Below are 18,153 nucleotides of genomic sequence, written 5' to 3' on the forward strand. Positions count from 1 at the left end.
TTATCTGACCCTGTGGGTCACTTCCAGAATGATTTTCAAGCAGCACAACAGTAGGAGAGCAGCAGGTGACACATGTGAGCTGTGCAGGCAAGATGGAGCAGCTGTCTGCAGGTTAATTGCTGGGAAGGGTCACAACCCGACTTCACTGCCATGCTTTATGTGAGGGATAAAACGAAGTCCAAGCTGCTGCTGCTTGGCTTTTTCTGTGCAGCTTCAGAAGCTTTTGTAAGAAACAATGTATTTGACAAAGTCAAATGACACAGTAACTGAGAAATATATCTTTATTATTAGAATGTTTATACTCTAAAAACTTTTACTTGGGATTACAGTACAATCCAATTTCTTTCTAATTAACTAAACTGGCATTTGTTTAGGAAGTAAGTGTAAATTAGGCTTTGAAAAGTTTAAAACCATGCAACTTCTCTTACTCTTTTCCTCTCCCAAAAGGAAAACTCACAGTCAAGATTTTGGCATGATAAATAATAAAATAAACATCTCATTTGTGAACTAGTAGTTGCACTTAACTTTGGTGACTAACAGAGTAGATAGGCATTTAAAAATAAAAATATGCTTTTAGTGTCAAGTGGCTAAAGAAATGAATTAATATATTTTACTTTATTATCTAATGTTCACCTTTGTTATCTTCAAGAAAGGTCCTTTTTCAGGTTTGTGGAAGGATGTGGGAAGCAATAGAAAAAATCTTAAGAATGCTTTAATTTTAGATTGCCTATAAAAGTTGTAACACACAATCTGACCCAAGCCCATGCAACACAATGAACGACTCCTTTTCACCACACACAATGCCTAGCATGAGGCCAAGTGTGGCCTTGTGACATAGTTAAATAAATATTGAAATAGTATTACAACCTAAGTACCTGAATTATTTTTACACTGTGACTTTCTACTGAAACAGTGTTGAAAAACTTTTAAACATATATTTGATTGTTCCATATACACTATTTAAAATAAAATTGAGGAATAATACTCTTTCTTCTCTCTGCTACTTTCTGGGAGCTCTGTACACTGACAAATGTATGACATCTGTAGTTACCTGATCCTGGCTGACTGATTGGTCATCTTCTGCTTTAAAAATATTGCAACTCAGGTGCTTATTGCAGCAGTAATCATAGTGATACACTGTCTTTTAATAATCATTTCTGCTTACAGACATAGTTATAAAAAATGAAAAACATTTTTCACAAATCTTTGTACACATACTGTAAAAATCACCTTCCACATAAACAATTTACATCTGTTATGAGCATTTTAAAAATAAATCACATAGACCTGTCTCACCTATCCTTTCTTTTTCTTGAGAAAACAAATCTCATTAGTAACATCATCAGGATGTTCGTATCTGTAAACATGGCATGAGGATTCATGTTACCAAAATACTGTACACACAAAAACATCATCTTGATAAATAAATTCTCTGATAAATAAGGATCCTTTTAATTGGCACAAACCAGTGTAAACACACACATTCGTGTTCTGCAGTCATCTGTAACTGCCTTGCACTTGGGTTCTTAGTTCAAAGTCAGTGATCTCTCAGCCCTGTAAAGATTCTTCAGAGATAAAAATGTGAAGTATTTGGGTTATAATCATGGTTAATTGGGCCTCTCATGCCTGAGACCAAGCACAGACACTGAACACAATGCCATGCAGTAACACACTGCTTTGGCCTGTCACTTGCTGCACCACAGCTGATAACCTGCTGCTGACACTTGGCACTGAAATTCCTCCTCTGGCCCAATCTGGCCTGTGCTTGTCAGGGCAGCTTCTGGTCTCCTTGCAAAGGGACACCTCAGAGGAGCCCAAACTTGTACCAAACAGACAACATGGCTGCTGGCAGGATGAAGTAGTTTGATGTATTTCATAAAAGATGGAAATGTGCTTATAGCCAAAAACCCAGGATAGCAATCTAGTGCTGTAAACAGCCTTCAAATGACTTTGAGTAGGCCTTTTGCATCTAAGTATGTCTGTTAGTCACTGATCTTACACCTACCTAAGCTGAAAGATTGAATATTTTGGTACCGATTAAATGGATTCCTCTGAACTTCAGGAATAACACAGATGGAAAATAAATTACCAGTTGGTTAGAGCATGCTGCCACTAAAATAACTAAACACACAGCCACAGTACTGCCCAGCAAGATAAGTGCAGTCATTTAAAATAAGCTCTATAAATTACTAAATAAATAAATAAATACATGAATAAATAGAAAAACCTCCATGTAAACTGAATAAAATGTCACTTCTTTTATAGTGCCCAAAGAGGGAACGGCATAACTAAATAATATAAAACTTCCATATGTATATATTTCTATATATTATATCTGATATGTTTTGGCATGGCCAGATGGATAGGAAAAAGTAGGATGACTAACTTTGTTCAATATTTGTTGTGTTGAAGCCAAGTTCCTGTGTTGCTGTGTATTGCACACGGTTCCTATAGCTGTTTGGCCTTCTTACCCATCTTTGATTTTGCACTCACTTTCCTGGCAGAGCAGACTGGCTCACCCTTCTTTTGTGCTCTCCATATTTCTCTTGGGCAATCAACAGGTTCATAGAAGCATTTCACTGGCTGCAAGCTGGCTTTTTCATCCTTTGCTTTTTTCAACAGGATCCTTCCTTTTTGAAAGGAATGAGGCTTTGCATCAGGGATGTTGTACGAAGCGTGTTGACTCCCTCGGCTCCTGAAATTAATAATAGTGATTATTAATGACTATTATTCAGTCTTGCAAACTGACAGGTCCCCAAAATATCCCAAACCCTTACATTTTTTAAAACAAAAATAGTCTTGTTTTACAGAATGAGGCTGTATGTTAAAAACAGAGTTGAATTACGTTCCTTAGTATTCAAAAGCATTCCTCATTAAAATAACCCCTAGGTGTGTTACTGGGGCACTCTTCATGTGTGTTCATCCACACTTTATTCTGAGCAGCATTCTGCTGATTTCAGAATGCTGAGACTTTACTGAGGTCTATACTTGTTGATCTACAGGGATTTTAAAGATGCACATGTTCACATTCTGCAAAGAATGTACATCCCTTGCTATTTGGAAGACCACACAGCACCAGTAAGAGTAGAAAGTAGGTGCAGGAACCTAGGGACTTTGTGCAATCTCAGTGCTGCCCTGGGCTGCACTCGGGCCTCATGGAGCTGCTCTTACAAATGGCCAATAGTTCAGGAAGCTCCGTGCTCTGTCTTTGTGCTGACCACCCACCCAGGGAAACTTTAGCTTCCCTTTTAGGCTTTGATTTAAAACAGGAGAAGAAGAAAGGGTAATACAAAAACTGGTGGGAAGAAGGGTACGAAAGCTTAAAGGCCAAAGTAAGATGTATTCTTTGTTCTCTCTGTGATGGTTCAAGCGCAGGAAGATTTGCAGAAATTGTGAGCTCAGGTGGAGTGTCAGCAAAGTGTCCATTGCTGCAAAGGCTGAACCATGCACTCTGAAATATTACAACAAAACTGCAGTTCCACAGTTTAGCTAAGATTATTATAGTCCCTTTTAACATAATCTTGACATGTTTTACAGCAGATACATGTAGTGTAAGAGCAGAACTATGAATGTAAGGCACCAGCTCATGTCTATCCAGTTCCTGTGACTGAAGAGCACATGTGCTCATGTATAAGTTGATCTCTTAAGGGATCCCATAGGGCTGTTTTCCATAGCTGTTATTTCTGAAAACCATAAAATTGTAGTATTAATTCTTCTGGGAATTAAATCATATTGCACACTTGACAAAGCCAGTTTTGGAAAAAGCTGTGGTTACTCATGTGTGTACAGTGTAAACCCTCTCCTACTCTTTAAGAAGATGAGAAGGGTGTCATGGAAGTCTATATTTGTTATTAGGAGGCAGTGAGGGCCATCTGACATTGTAGGAACTAAGCCTTACCTATGTAACAGGATTACCTGTTTGGCAGCTTTGCTAAGCTGATTTCACCAGGGGGAGGTTTAGGGGGCTGTAATGCTGTGCAGGTCCAAGCTGGAGCTTGCAGGCACTGTGCCATCCTGGCCTGGTGCAGGCCTGGGCTCTGACCACTTGCTGGGGCTTAGGAATGACCTGTGTAAATGCACAAGTGTTGGCCACTCCAGTTTATTATCAATTCTTGGGTACTGTTTTTTACAGTCTATTACTTAGTTGTTGTTTAAAGATGCAGTGCTCTGATTTTCTCAGATGTTGTTATGGTGAAAAAGCAACATAATTTATTCCCAAAGCACACACACGCATTATTGCAGTTCTCAGCTGCACTGAATGAAGCTACTAAAACCAGGAGGTCAAGGTCAATATGATCTGAGGGGCTACTTAAAGGGGCTAAACTGTACTTAAATTGAACGACTTTATGGTAAAGAAGATGGATGTCTGATCCCAGTCCATAGGTAGGGTAAGAAAGTACCCAAGATGGAAGAAGATGCAGGTCACTGCATGTGAAATGCAAAACTGCCAGCTCCAGATGCAGAAAATGCTTCTTCACCGAAAGCAGCAGCTCTGCAACGTAAGTGACTGTAAGAGAATCTGAACTTCTCCTCACATATATTCCTAATCTGATGTGAATTAAGAAGGACTGGTGGTGGTGCAACGGGAAAAAGTCCTAAACCCATGTCCCCACAAGGAAAGGCTGCCCTGAAGAAGGCTGCACTGCCTGCTTGCCACTTGGCCAAGCAGCACGTGATGCTCCAAACCATCTGCTGGCACTCATGGCCAAGTCACACAGACATGGGAGACCAGCCCCAATTAGTTCTGCTGCTCCCAGGACAGCTGCTTGAGTAACCTGAGATTGTTAGTGCCCATGCTTTGTCATGGCACTTGTTTGGTTATAAGATTGTTACTGTCAGTTAGGAAATTACAACTGTCTCTCTCCTACCTATAGAAAGAATACCTATAGAATGGTAAATACCTCTCATAACTATAGAATGTTAAAGACATTTTCAACTGAAACTTGGACTGTGTGAGCTAAAGAGATTTGACTCCTGTAGCTTTGCAATAGGCTATTATAGTCAGCAGGAAGGAGTAATTTGTTTAACAGAAAATTAGCATTCGTTATTTTCTTTAGAGAATATCTGATTTTAGTTTAGTTTTAGGAGAAATCTGGTTTTCCTCAATTACATGACATAAATATAGACCACATGCAGGTCCCAACCTCTAAGGTAAAATGTGAGCATGCAGGAATGTGAACATGTCAACTTAGTGCACTTAAGTTAAAAAAAAAAAAAAAAAAAAAAAAAAAAGGAGATATACATACAGGCATCTGGGTTTCTTATTTAATGAAATGTCTGTAAACTGCAATGAAAACAAAAACAGGTTATTACTATTACATTTTCAAGTAATTAAAGTACAAGGATAAAATATACACAATCTTTAAAATTGCATTTCCATTCTCACATGCTGTTAAAACTAGAACATTCAGGAAAGAAACCAAAGAAGCCACCTCTTTTACAAATTACTACTCTTCCATCTTATGAACATGTTTTTAAAATCTGTGAGTTGTTAGTGGTTGGATTTTCCCCATTATTTTTATTGTAACTATAATCAAAGTAAATTGCTAAAATGTGTGGGCTGAACAGAGATCTTTCACATTAGATTAAACAGTATGGATACAATGAGAAGTAATTATTGTGTTCAAGATAATTCATAAGGGCAGTGGCTGAATAAGCTGAATGAAATTAACTTTCTCTCCGATCTTTTAATTTTTCAGTGATTCATTTCATTTACACAAGTGGCTAGGAAGCTCCAGCTACAAGCCCTTGGCTCTGACAGACTTGCAGTGAAGGGTGGAGGGTGAGGACACAAGCATTTTTCTCCTCCTCCTGCAAATCCTGAGACCAGCTAGGGACAGCATAGCTTCAATGCCAGGCCAAATTTGCATGACTTCATTTTTTACAGCAGTTTGGTTCACAGTGTGGAAACACTTTGTCTAGTCCCTCTTTTGGTGGGGGTCAGAAAAGGAGGTGTTTAATGCCAGCTCAGCTTAAATTGATTTTTTTTTTAGTACTAAATAGGTTCTTTGTATTGAGCCCTCATCAGAGCTTCTACACTGAGCCTTTGAATATCATTTCATGAAGTCACTAAGACAAGCAAGTCAGACTTGGCATCTGAAAATGATTTTGTTCTTGTAAATGTTCCTTCTGTCCCTGGTATTGTCCACACTTTGCAGATGGGTTTTTGCCCAGCCTGACTTTCCTTGTCATCTGTCTTGGTTGGAGACTGGAGCCATCTCGGGGTGTACGTTCCTGTACCTCCTGAAGGTCAGGATGGTCAATGTTTGGATGGGTGACCTTAGAGGAATGCTGAAGTTACCCAGAAATCAGAGCAGGTGCCTAAAAAATTAGAGCTTTCTCCAAGGGACACTGCTGAGCCTGGCGTCACAATAAACACATACAGAACAAGAGAGAGGATTGAATATTGAGGCCCATCTGTACAGTGCCCCACAGTCTCCTCACAGATACTGTCTGAGATGCCTGCACTGAATTTCAGCTCATCTTTGTTTATTCAGGTCTTACCTAAAACTTGTTGTCTTCCAAGTAGCTCTGGGAACCTTTCCTTTCCACCACTGCATACCTGTTCAGTGCTGTGCATGATCAAATGTCTTCTTCTCACATCCCAGGGTGAGCAACTACTTAGCACAGACAGCACAGGGTATTTAATTAAACTGAAATGTTCCTTGGAAGTCCTGTGCCTACAACTTGTCATATAAATGTAATGCATTGTAGGAAAATACTGAGTTTAGGTATCAAAAATGAGGGCTTTTAAAGAAATAATGTATTTTAAAAAGTAATGTTCTTGGATTTCTAATCCATGGGATACTGGCCTGTGGCAATCCATTCACATTTTCTAAGAGTCCCATGATAGGTAACTACCAAAGGCAAGATGATGTATCACCTATAGGGATCTATGTCTTTCCTGAAAATCTTCAGGCATCCCAAAAAGACTGCCAAATCACATTTTCAAAAGGGTTCATGGTAAAGGCAAAAGCAGCAATAGCCAAAGCTGGAAAATATTGTAAATATCCATCAAATATTTCATTACTCTCTGCTCTCCCTTTACCATCTTTGGCTATTGCTTCTCTTATGCTCTCAGCTCCTTTCCATCATGTAAAGTGGCAGTCTAAAACACAGATAAAACACACCTAAAGAAACATTTCACAAATGCACTTCTGCCCGCAGCAGCACTTAACCTGAGCCACTGAGCCCACCTGTATTCAAAGCCCAGAGCTTTGGCTCCAGGGGGAGGGTGACAGCATAGGGAAGGACTCTGCTGGCTTACCACGTGCTCGCTGATGTCAGTGTGGTTGCACACCATCTGCTGGTTTTGGTAATATTCTAGCTGCCTTTCTGCCAGATCCACGCGCTGCAACAGGTTCTCGATGAAGTGCTGGAGCCTGGCTTTCCCCCGCACTTCTTTTTCTGCTGCTTCTTCCAGGAAGTGGTTGAAAGTAACAACTTCTCTGCAAGATGGAAACATTGCAAAGAGGCCACATTTAGATACCTGCAGGTCTCCAGTCTCACCGTTGTCAAAAATTACTAGTGCTTCTCCAGTTTGTCATGGTGATAGCCTGTGGTGGTTAATTACTGTCCTCCACCATTATCAAAAGATTTCCACTTTTTGTGGACAAAGTGAAGATCTGGAAGCCTGAATGCTGAATTTAGGTTTATGAGCAGTGGGTTTGGGGTGGGTTTTTTTCACTTTATTTGGTGTCTTGGAATTAGTCTTTAGTGGACCACAGGGTAGAAATATCATTAAGCATCACCTCTCAAAATATCTGGAGACAGCTGTATCTGCTTTCTCTTTTTTTACTTAACCAAGAGAATATTAGCTCTGAAACATGAAGAGAAACAGATGAACTCCCAAATTTATCTTCTCATTTCATCACAATCTAACAATGGTCGCTTAATGTTGCTCCTAACTCAAAAGAGCTACCATGGCTGTTGAATTTAATTTTGGCTGCAATCCTACAAGTATGTCCAAGTGTGGTGTTACGACCTGGAGCCAGAGGGAGAATGGGAGATGAACAGATAATCTACAGATTATAGACTAAGGAGTACATGTGTGGGAAGAGCAAGTTTTAGGTAAGAAGTTTAGAAATGTGTCTTGGCTGGTAACAAAACTGGACGAAACAGAGAGCACCAGGGACTATGAAAGGTCCCAGCTGGGACACTGCTCATTTCTAAGTTCTCTGCATGCTTACTGTCAGTACTCAGGACACCACTTGGACCTCCAATATCAGAGGATTATTTGCGTGGAAGCAGTTTGGTTATAGATTGAAGCGTATATTACAAAACAAGACAAATCCAAACATGTAGGACTTCCCTGGTTAATAAATGCCTGGATAAATATATTTTACTCTGCCAGTGAAGCCATGTTAATTTTTGCTTTGTACAAAATGGGTGGGAGTTGAGGGAACCAGTGCTTGCCAAATGAGAAAGGGCACGATTGCTCAGTAGAAATACATTGCCTGAGGAAAAAGCATTTTAAGTAGAAACTATGAAACAGTTTGTGGCAGAAATAACCTTTCAAAGCTTAGCTTGTTTATAATAAATCCAAAGTTTCTCTGCATTTCGTAAACTCAGCATAGTTGTAATTGGTTAAATGTAATATAGTTGTTTCAACAGTGAGCTGCTTTGTGCTAAAACGGAGGCACAAGTGGTCAGCCATGAAAATTCACCACCTAGGATTCAGGCTGAGCAGAGTTCTGTTTGCATGGCTGATCTAATGGTAGGAATGAGGTAAAAACAAGCATGTGTTGTTTGGATGAAGAACATGGATGAATATTAGTTTATATTAACTCACCCATAAAATCTGGTTTAGGAAAGAGAGAGGTAACTTGTTTGTTAAGCTCAGCTAATCCATTTCATTTCAAGGCTCTGAACAGTTTTAGTGATTATTAGCTTACCCAGAGCAACCTGATACTACAGAGCCACTAAGGAATGCTTATGGAGAAGCCAATCTAAACTCATTAAGATTCTTTTTAGGGCTTTATTGTCACCACACTGTGACTTCTTTGACTTCATGATGGTTTTGGCTTAACATAGGAGCAACTTGAAGTCCTTACCATTTCATCAGGGTCCTCTTTTACAGGGGACAGGGAGTTCAAAAGCACAGCAACTCAGCAGGTAGGCTCCAAATCCCTCTCCTTTTGGTAAGGAAGAGCTGTGCACAGCCTTACACCTCACACACACTGGCTGCTGACCCTCCAGTGGGAAAGTGGGAGAGCAGGGAGCTGCCAGCCTGGGATATCTGAGGATGTCCCTCCCAGGGAGTCAGTCAGCTTCTGAGTTTTACTGCAGCAGGAGGCCAAAAACATGAATAACTGGCACTTTTTTTAAAGGGTGATAGTTTCAAGAATGCTACCATTTGTAATTATCTTAGCAAAGGTAATCAATAATAATTCATTAATTTCCTGTTCTATGGCCCAAATAATCACCAACAGATTTTCCTTTCCTACAAATATCTCATTAATATGCCATAAGGAGGCATGGGGAAAGCAGAGGTTTTTTTCAGGAAGATCTAGATGATGATCAGGAGGAGAAGAAACTCATAATGTCAATAAATTCCCTAGTATTGTCCTTGCTTTCTAGACTAAAGATAACTTGGCATCCCACATGCCATTATTTGTAGGAACTGTTATTAGCAGCAGTAGTAGCATATCCATAATTTCTCTCTGTTTAGCTGCCTCTGTACAGCCTAAGAACCTACCTTTAATAACTTGAATATAAATATTTTCCTTTGGGCTGAAATGCACTCTGTAAATTCCCTTTGGAAAGACAGGAGCCAGAACACACCCACACATTAGGGCTCTGTCACACGCCTTGCACTGATAAGCAGCACTCTGTTAGTTCAGCTACTTTCTTTGTTTCCACTTCATTCTCAGCTCTCAGAAGAACAAGATCAAGCCCTAAGGAATGACTGCTAGTAAGTCTACTTGCTCCAACACTTCTTTCCTCAGAGAGCTCACTCCATGTCCAGCTCTGCCTTGGTTACCTGAAGGGAGTTCCCAGAAAAATTTTTACCCTCCTCCCACTATGAACAATAGGAAAATGCTTCAAAGAACTCCTGTAGCTTCCTGCAGCTGCTATTTATCTGTCTAATTGTCCTTCTTGTCTCTTGTAGTTTGCCCAGACTTTTTCTTAGCCCTACTGATGTCCCTCTCTCTTCAATTTAATGTTTGGATATCTGTGATGATTTTTTGCTTTTGTTCTTTATTTTACGTTCAATTTATTTCTCTAGACCTCTGCCAGAGGATTATGTGTCAGGATTTCTGTCTTTCACTCTCTAATCTTGTAGAAAGATGGATGTTCACAGAGGTCTGGCATTGCTCTTCATGAAGTTGGGGGAAGCTGAAGCCATGAACATTGTGGGGCCCATGTGGTAGAGGCATAAACCAGAGCACAGCAGCATGGGCCCACTGGGCTCTGTGTCTTGACAGCACAGCCTTGTGAGCAGCATTCACCTGAAACAGGAATAATTTTGTTAAAGCCTGGCTCAGACCTGAGGTGTTGCCCTTTCTAACGAGATCTCTGCTACCCTGCACTGACTATTCTACATCTGGAGCACTTCTGTTATACTGAGGAAAGATTACATGGAGTTATTAACTCCCCCTGAGAGCTCCTCTGCTCTCAGCATCATTTCTTTACCACTCTGCTCTGCTCCTCTGCCCAGCAGACTCCTGCCCCCTTTCACCCAGCTCTGCACCCTAGCACTTGCTTATAGGGGTAAGCAACACATCCTGACACTACATTTTCTGAGTGGTGTAGATGATGCTCAGTGCACTTTAGATCTCTTAAATTTCAGTAATCTCATCTGTTCACTTTACTATACCAACACTCAGGTATACTGTATGCAAATGTTTATGGGGCTGTGACTGGGCAGCAGGGAGAAAGGTGGATTTCTTGCTTTGTCTTGGGGGGTGCTTCTGTCAGGTGAAACCTTTCAGGAAGATGGAATTGCTCCAGCTGCCTGGAGGGCAGGGGGTGTATTGAGCTGCCAGCAGCAAGGTGAGGCAAGTGAGAGGGAAAGACAAGGGGGACACAACCTGGGAGGTGTCCAAGAGGAGCAGGAGATGCCTGCACTGCAGAGTGTCAGGAAGGAGTTCTTCACAGAGCCAGAGGAGTCCAGGGGAAATTTATTGCAGTACAGCAGGTATCTCAGAGGTGTTCAGCTGAAAAAACATGTGTAGGGGGACGAACTCACTGTAAGTAAAAAAGACTTGCTGCCAAAGCTTTTACTTTAACCTGACTCTGCCAGGCAGTTAACCTGTTACAGTTAACTAGACTTAAGTAGTTTGGCATTTTGCATTGCAACTGCAGCCTAGCCCAAAAACTTCTTTATGGAGGCTGTAACCATGAAACAACTTGAGATGTGGTAAATAAAGTTATAAATCATAGGCTGACTAATTGACATTTATTCTTCTCCCTTTACTACTAGATTATTCAGCGCTCCTTTAGGATGAGTGAGCTGCAGTTCTTGTTTACTGGAGCAGTTGCCAGCACAGGGATCCTGGGATATGCCGAGTGTTTGTATGACTTTCTAAGCGTGTGATACACTGACTAGGTGCAGAGGGTGGGACAGCTCCAGCTCCTTAACACCTGACAAGAAGGGCTAATGAGTTCTCACATTGCAACCAAGCCCTCCCACGGATGCACAGCACTGGCCCCAGGACTGTGCACAGCAACACTGACACCTGCAGCTGCTCTGGAGGTGGAGATAAGCCTGAGGCTCCATGCTGGTTTTGCATCCAATATCAAATCACTTCAAAGAATTACATTTAGCATAACTCTGCCTAAAATCAATAGAAAACCAAACACATTATTTTATCTGAAGGTGGGAAAATTCCTACCACAGTAAGTAGTGAAGTGATTTACAGTCAAAATATTTAATATGTATATTCATTAAGTATTAATGACACTGACCTTATCCATCACCCAACTGGTGTTTTTGCCTGAAGGCTGCTGTTATTCATTAGGTTGTGGTTTCACATTACCACACCACTAAAAGCACATTTGATTTAAGAGATTCACACCTCCTCCCTCAGAAAGTTATTGCACCGATTCAGTGGGCTGTATTCTAGACCTGAGCTCTGAATTTACCGGGGTGACACTGAAGATTTTAAGCTTTATTTCACAGAGCCATTCTATGGGACAGTCATGCTAGGCTTAAACCTGTGCAGATGCATGGGTGGGGGAGTAATCTCTTGAGTAGGAAGATGAAAGAAAACAGGGAAGAAGGAGCAGGATTACCTAAAACTGAGGGTGGAAGAACAACGTGTAATTGTAGTTGTACGCTGCTTAAAGCAAATCAAAACTGTTTTGTGGTACAATTGAAATCCCCTTTTAAAGCAAAGCTGTTTTAAATCACAAATTGGATTGATCTCTAAAAGCCAGCTCTTAATGCCATTGTCCAGATGTTATCTACACAGATAATTTCATTAATTGCAAATTTAAGGTGAAGCCACTGGCAAGAATAACTACTGCCCACAACAGCTATTCCGAATTAATCCTTGGCATTCCAGGTTATGTCAGAGCAGAGGTATGACCAGTCTCAAAACAAATGCATTAGACTGGTTAGAGAAATTGCTGTCAGAGATATGGCAAGGTACAACATTCATGATCTTACTCTGTGATTAGGAGACAAAGTGAAACTGTTCGAATTACCACTGAAGGTAGATTCCAGCCGAAGACCATCACTTCTTACCCTGCTCAAACTTACTGAAAATCAAACTCTTAATAGTTTCAATTTTCTTACATAACATCTAGAAACAAGCCTCTCAGTGTCCTCTAGCAGTTAAGTTCATAGCCGGTTTTTGTTTCAATGGTTTTCTTGATATCTTATTCAACAAAGTCTTATGCCCTTTGGGCACGCTTCTGTGTTATCTTTAAGATCACAGTGCTATCTCTTTGTTGCATTCTTCTTCATCAAACATTGAATAATCCCTTTCAGGGCACATTTTCTAATTAAATAATTCCTTTGCTCAGCAGCTCTGTGCTTAGAGTAATACTATTTCAACTATGTATAGTACAGTCAGTGTTGTACCTCCAGCTGTCCTACCCCTCAACAGAGTTCACCTCCACCAGGGCCTCACACCAGTATCAGCACATACATGCAAGCATATTGGCATTGCTGTTTTTGTAAGGAAACAAAGAGAACATTTAACTAAAAAGGTGTCTTCACTTCATTGCTGTCTTTGTTGGACTGCTAAAGGCCTTATTTAAAACAAATTAAAAATAATCAACTGACCAGTCTAAAGAAATAACCCCACTGATCCTACAAACTCTTCAAATGGGCAGCCCTCTTCCTGCTGATGGTCTAAACCAACACTCAGATGTTTCAGGGAAGATGTTTTCTTTTTTCTGCTGCTAAGAGGAAAAGATCTGTAGCTACACTAGCTCAATACCAATGCTCATTTTAGGAAAAGTTACCCATATTCACAAAATTGCTTATGGAAAAAAAATCCAAAGAAACTGATGAAAGCATTTATTTCTGAAGGTCAGCAAGTATCAAAGCCGTCCCTAAGAGATGCCTTTGACTTTCCACAATCTGTAGTGAGAACTGCTTCTGCAATTTCCATTATGCAGTCTTGTTTGGCTTTCTAATCATCTGGACTTCTTCCAGAAATCAAAGCCAAAGTCGAGACTCTCCTTTTTTGAAGGACAATGTCTTCTTAGTACACCAAGTAAGTTTTGAACACATAAAGGATTGAATATATAGATAGGTCTCAGAGTTCACCAATGGCCCTGAGAAAGCCAGACAAGTGTCACTGTTGTTACCAAAGTCATTAACTTTTTTCTCTACTAGAGCACATCACCCAGTGCCTCCCTGCTGCTGGAGTAAAGCTAACTGTCCCAGGCATTTTTAAAGAATCGACTCTGAAAAGCTGCTCTAGAACTATCAGTCCTGTTATTACAAAGCATTTTTTAATACCTACCTTCCTTCTCAATTTGCTAACTATACAGTGATCTTTCAATTGGAAAGCCAAACGGTGCATTTTTATACGGCACTATCCCTTGTTATAGCCCAAGATGGAAAATGCAGGAATCATCTAAATCAGAAAAACCCAACTAACACAGTTCCAGTTTTTCCTAAATTAATTCAACCTATTCTTCACCCTGCCTACTCTCCCAGTGTCCTCAGTGTAACTTCAGAGGCAATGCTGTGGGGCTGGGCACAGACACAGGCAATAACATATTCTGAGTGCCCTCCTCCCCCTTGGTACTCTGGGCTGCAATTCTTTCATCTTCTCCACTACCACATATTACACACATTTACCTTTAGAAATTAACACACTACCATGTAAGAGCTGTTCACTCATTCCTACTGCTGCACTTGCTTTCAAGTTTTTTTTTGTTGAAAGAGGATGCAAAACCCTAAAAAGCAGTACCTGTACTCTGTGAAGTCTCTCTTGCAGCTGCCTCTTTTGGTTAGTGTTTCTAGCCAAGTAACCTTCAGCCTTCCCTGTAACACCAACTTAGGAGCTACCTTGTAAATTGTTGATGCATTCACCCTCTTCCTTTCAAGAAAAGAATTCTAACAGCAATCATCTGAGCTCCTGCCCCTTTCCTGAGCCTGGCAATCTACTAGTGTGAAGGACAATGTTTTCCCACTTCTCCTCATTCTGTATTCAGTCTTTTCTGGTCTCAGAACACTAGCTTGACACTGCTGCTGGTAAGTAGTCTGCCAAAGAGCAAGTGGCCTCTTCCTTGTTCCTTTTCCTAATACAGTTAAAAATCACAACTTTAGCCATCTTTTCCTTTTCAAAGATTGGTGTCCTCTGCCATCCTCCCAATATCATACCCTTTCAGAGATTACTCAATTGCTCCTTTCCTCTTTTCCCACAAGGTCTTTTCTTCTACACCACTGCAGACCTTTGGGTTCGTTCCAGTGAATGGTTTCTTTCTCCTGACAGTCATGTTTTTCCTTTTGGGATCCTAGTCTTGATTTTTAAAAAAACAGGCTGTCTTTAGTTTGGGGTAAGATTCATGCCACTTAACTTGAGATACCTTAAATTCTGCATCTAGCCTAAGACAGCTGCTCAGCTGCTTACCTGAGGTCTCCTGGTAGTCTGCAGAGGGAAGAAGGACCTTTGCAGAGCAATCCCTCCCCCTCTAAGACACTTTCCTAGAGGAAATAGGATGAGTCACCCGGTGAAAAGGCCCAGGAGGGCAGTCTGGCTAGATGGGAATACCAAAACTGCTTGAAACTGTATTATCTTCGTGGCTTCCCTCCAGCATACTTTCAAATCTGCCTCAGTGACACTATTCAGATTCAGCTTCACCGTAAGTCTTTCAATCTTCTCTTCCATGAGGATCACTCATACTTTAAAATCAGAGGTCCTGTTGAATATCCCTTCAAGGAAGATCTGAGAGGCTCACATCCCACCACCTTTATGTATCCCCTCTTCTTGAAAATCTATAGCTCAGCTTCAAGATAGATGGCTCCTACTGATGTGGGAGCCATCCTCATCTTTTCTTTCTTGTCCTTAGACTACAGGAAGGAATGATGAAAGCCCTCCAAACTTCCTACGCGGGAACTCCTACACCACCTTTCTTATTTCTTGTAAGATCAGTGTCATGGCAACTACCACTTCTCATTTTCCTTTTGTAAGCTGATGAATTGGTTTAGAAGCACACCATTACCAAGGCTCTTCATTTCCATTTCTCTAAAACAAGTTGTGTTGCTCTGAAAAACCTGAAAGGTTTCAGCAAGTGCTGAATAAACTAAGTAGTTCATGTATAAATTATATATCAGCTATCACTACATTTTTAATGGATACATCATGAATGTGTTTTTAGACGGCTTAGGTTAGTCAGAACTCTGGCATCTGCTTTCTAATCCCATATATGTGATTCCTGTTCCATAGTTCTGTGTCCATCTAAAACACCAGACATTAACTACTTGGACATGGCCTTTTCAGCACTGTCTTCAGTAAAGCTTTGTTGATGCACAAGAGACTATGGCACTGCACAGGCTGACCATGGTGAGATGGCTTAAGGGAAAAGGTGCTATTAGGTATTCTCACATATTTCATCCAGACTTATCCACACATATCTTCTTAAAAAGACGGTGCATTAAAGGTGTCAGTGTAAATCACATTACATGCTGATAAGAGCTTCTACTTGACCCTACCCCCGTGAAACCAAAGGCCCAACACAGGCATTAGAAAGTGTAGAAATTAGTCACCGGGGAGCCAAGTGTGAAAGCCACCTGCTCAGGGAGCTGTCCCCTGCTCTGTTAGTCACTGGGGAGCCAAGTGTGAAAGCCACCTGCTCAGGGAGCTGTCCCCTGCTCTGTTAGTCACTGGGGAGCCAAGTGTGAAAGCCACCTGCTCAGGGAGCTGTCCCCTGCTCTGTTAGTCACTGGGGAGCCAAGTGTGAAAGCCACCTGCTCAGGGAGCTGTCCCCTGCCTTGCAGAGGACATGGTCACATGGGCTACAACTCTAGCAATACAGCGATCTGAAGCTGTTGAGCTCCAGGCCCTTTCACAGTCAGCAAGCAACTGAGCCATTCCCTGTCTTCTCCCCCAAAGGCTGTCACTCACGCAGGAGCTGGCCAGCCCTCGCCAAGCCATCGGCACTCGCCTCCCCACTTACTCCTCTTTCCGGTGAAGCTCCTCCTCGGACTCGCTGAGCCGCTGCTTCAACGCTGCGATCATCTCCACCGCCACATCCACCTGCCTGCTCAGGGCCCGCTCTCGCCGCTGCACCTCCTGCTTCTTCTGGGACAGCTGCACGAACGCTGCCCGCACCTCCAGCAGCTCCGCCGTCTTCTGGGACAGCTCTTTGGTAAGCTTGTCGATCCGCTTCTCGATCGTTTTGTCCACGGCCTCTACCATCCTGTTAAACTTTTCTCTGACGTGTGCCTCGAAGGAGGCTTTGGAATCAGTGGCCGGGAGGCCGGGTTTGGAAAGCTCGCTGGGAGACTCAGCCGACACATAGCTGGCCAGGAAGGAGCCGGGCCGCTCCGCTGCCAGCTCCCGCGGCTGCTCGCCCTTGCCGCTCCCGCAGGACGCAGCGCCCAAGTTCAGGCAGGGCCCCGCGGGCTGCGCGGCAACGCCGCCGGGGCTGCCCGGGCTGCCCCGGGCTGCGGGCTCCGGCGGAGACACCAGCTCCGCGTCCTTCAGCGGGGAGAACAGGCTGCTCCTGCCCAGGAGGCTGCTCTCCTGGAAGCTGTGGCTGTACTCCAGGTGCACCCGCAGCGAGGAGAGGCTCCGGAACCTGGTGTGGTCGCCGCATCGCGGGCAGCGGAAGGGGAGGCTGACGCTGCCGAGCGGCTCCGGCCAGGGGTGCCCGCCTTCATCCCGGGCTGTCTGTTGCATTCCTCGCCGGAGGGAACGGTCCGTGTCCGCGCCCCACGGGAAACTTGGGAAACTTTCCCGGCGATTCCTCAGGGGTACCGCGCCATCTCCGCCCGGGGACGCGCCCACTCGGCGCGGCGCTCCGGCCGCACGGCCCCGCCGGCTCCGCTCGCCTCGGCCCCGCTCGCCTCGGCCGCCGCCCGGGCCTTGCCGGAGCGCAGCGGCGCCGGGCCCCGGCTCGGCGCGGGCCTCGGCCGCCCGCAAGGTCGCCGCACTCACCCGACTTGTTGCTGGTGGCGGCGGCGGGGCGGCGTTTTCAGCAGAGCCGTAAATCAGCCCGCGGGGCGGGGCGGGCGGGGCGAGGATGCGGAGCGGGGAGCGGCGGGGAAGCGGAGCGGGGATGCCGAGGGGCGGGGATGCTGCGGGGGTGCTGCGGGTGGGCGTGGGTGGGTGTCAGCAGCCGACGGGGGCACGACCTCGGGGCCGGAGTCGCTCCCCTCCCCGGAGCGACCTCCTCCTGACCGGCCTGCCGTGAGCACCCGGCCGGGGGCGGTTCGCTGTTGGGGTGATGCTGAAGGATAACGCGGTTTAAAGCACTTAAGCAGTAAGACAGGACTGGCACATGCAAATAAGCATAATCTGGCCTTGGCTTTTAGGGAATAAATTATCCATGTGACTTTAAAACTATATTTAATAGCCAGAAAGTTTTGTGGGTGTTTTTTTTTAATATGACCCCAATTTAGTCTCAATATTTAGGGAGGGGAAGCAGTAATAATAGTACTTCCATTTTGAATATGACAAATGGATGTCACACACATCTAGAACGGTTTGGGTTGACCTTCAAAGGCCTTCTAGTCCAATCCTC

The 18,153-nt window shown here is 43.2% G+C and overlaps 2 protein-coding genes across 3 annotated transcripts in view; one reads left to right on the forward strand and one right to left on the reverse strand.

Moving 5' to 3' along the window:
- Positions 1-267: 267 nt before the first annotated feature.
- ZNF365 (zinc finger protein 365) lies at positions 268-17,437 on the reverse strand. Its single transcript, XM_021535438.2, has 4 exons — positions 16,585-17,437; positions 7,268-7,448; positions 5,247-5,284; positions 268-2,695 (listed from the first exon to the last, which is right to left on the reverse strand). Exons 1-4 carry the CDS (start codon positions 17,307-17,309, stop codon positions 2,449-2,451), a joined length of 1,191 nt encoding a protein of 396 aa, XP_021391113.2. The 5' UTR covers positions 17,310-17,437; the 3' UTR covers positions 268-2,448.
- The window catches only part of RTKN2 (rhotekin 2), a 52,034-nt gene continuing 50,573 nt past the window's right edge, over positions 16,693-18,153 (forward strand). Inside the window, exon 1 of one of the 2 annotated variants that reach the window (XM_021535427.2) lies at positions 16,693-16,776. The gene's annotated coding sequence lies outside the window, so the exon portion shown is untranslated. The remainder of the gene's footprint in view (positions 16,777-18,153) is intronic. The other variant, XM_077784517.1, reaches the window with a different exon arrangement.

Source organism: Lonchura striata, chromosome 7, assembly GCF_046129695.1.
Source record: "Lonchura striata isolate bLonStr1 chromosome 7, bLonStr1.mat, whole genome shotgun sequence".
NCBI classification, from domain to species: Eukaryota; Metazoa; Chordata; class Aves; order Passeriformes; family Estrildidae; genus Lonchura; species Lonchura striata.

Bases quoted from the DNA above. Each gene is read 5' to 3' on its own strand.
- ZNF365 (XM_021535438.2), bottom strand. From the start codon at position 17,309: ATGCAACAGACAGCCCGGGATGAAGGCGGGCACCCCTGGCCGGAGCCG. The intron at 5,285-7,267 runs GTAAGCCAGCAG...TTTTCATTGCAG, and splicing joins CTGACATCAGCGAGCACGTG to TTTACAGACATTTCATTAAA. The intron at 2,696-5,246 runs GTATGTATATCT...TATTAATTTCAG, and splicing joins AATAAGAAACCCAGATGCCT to GAGCCGAGGGAGTCAACACG.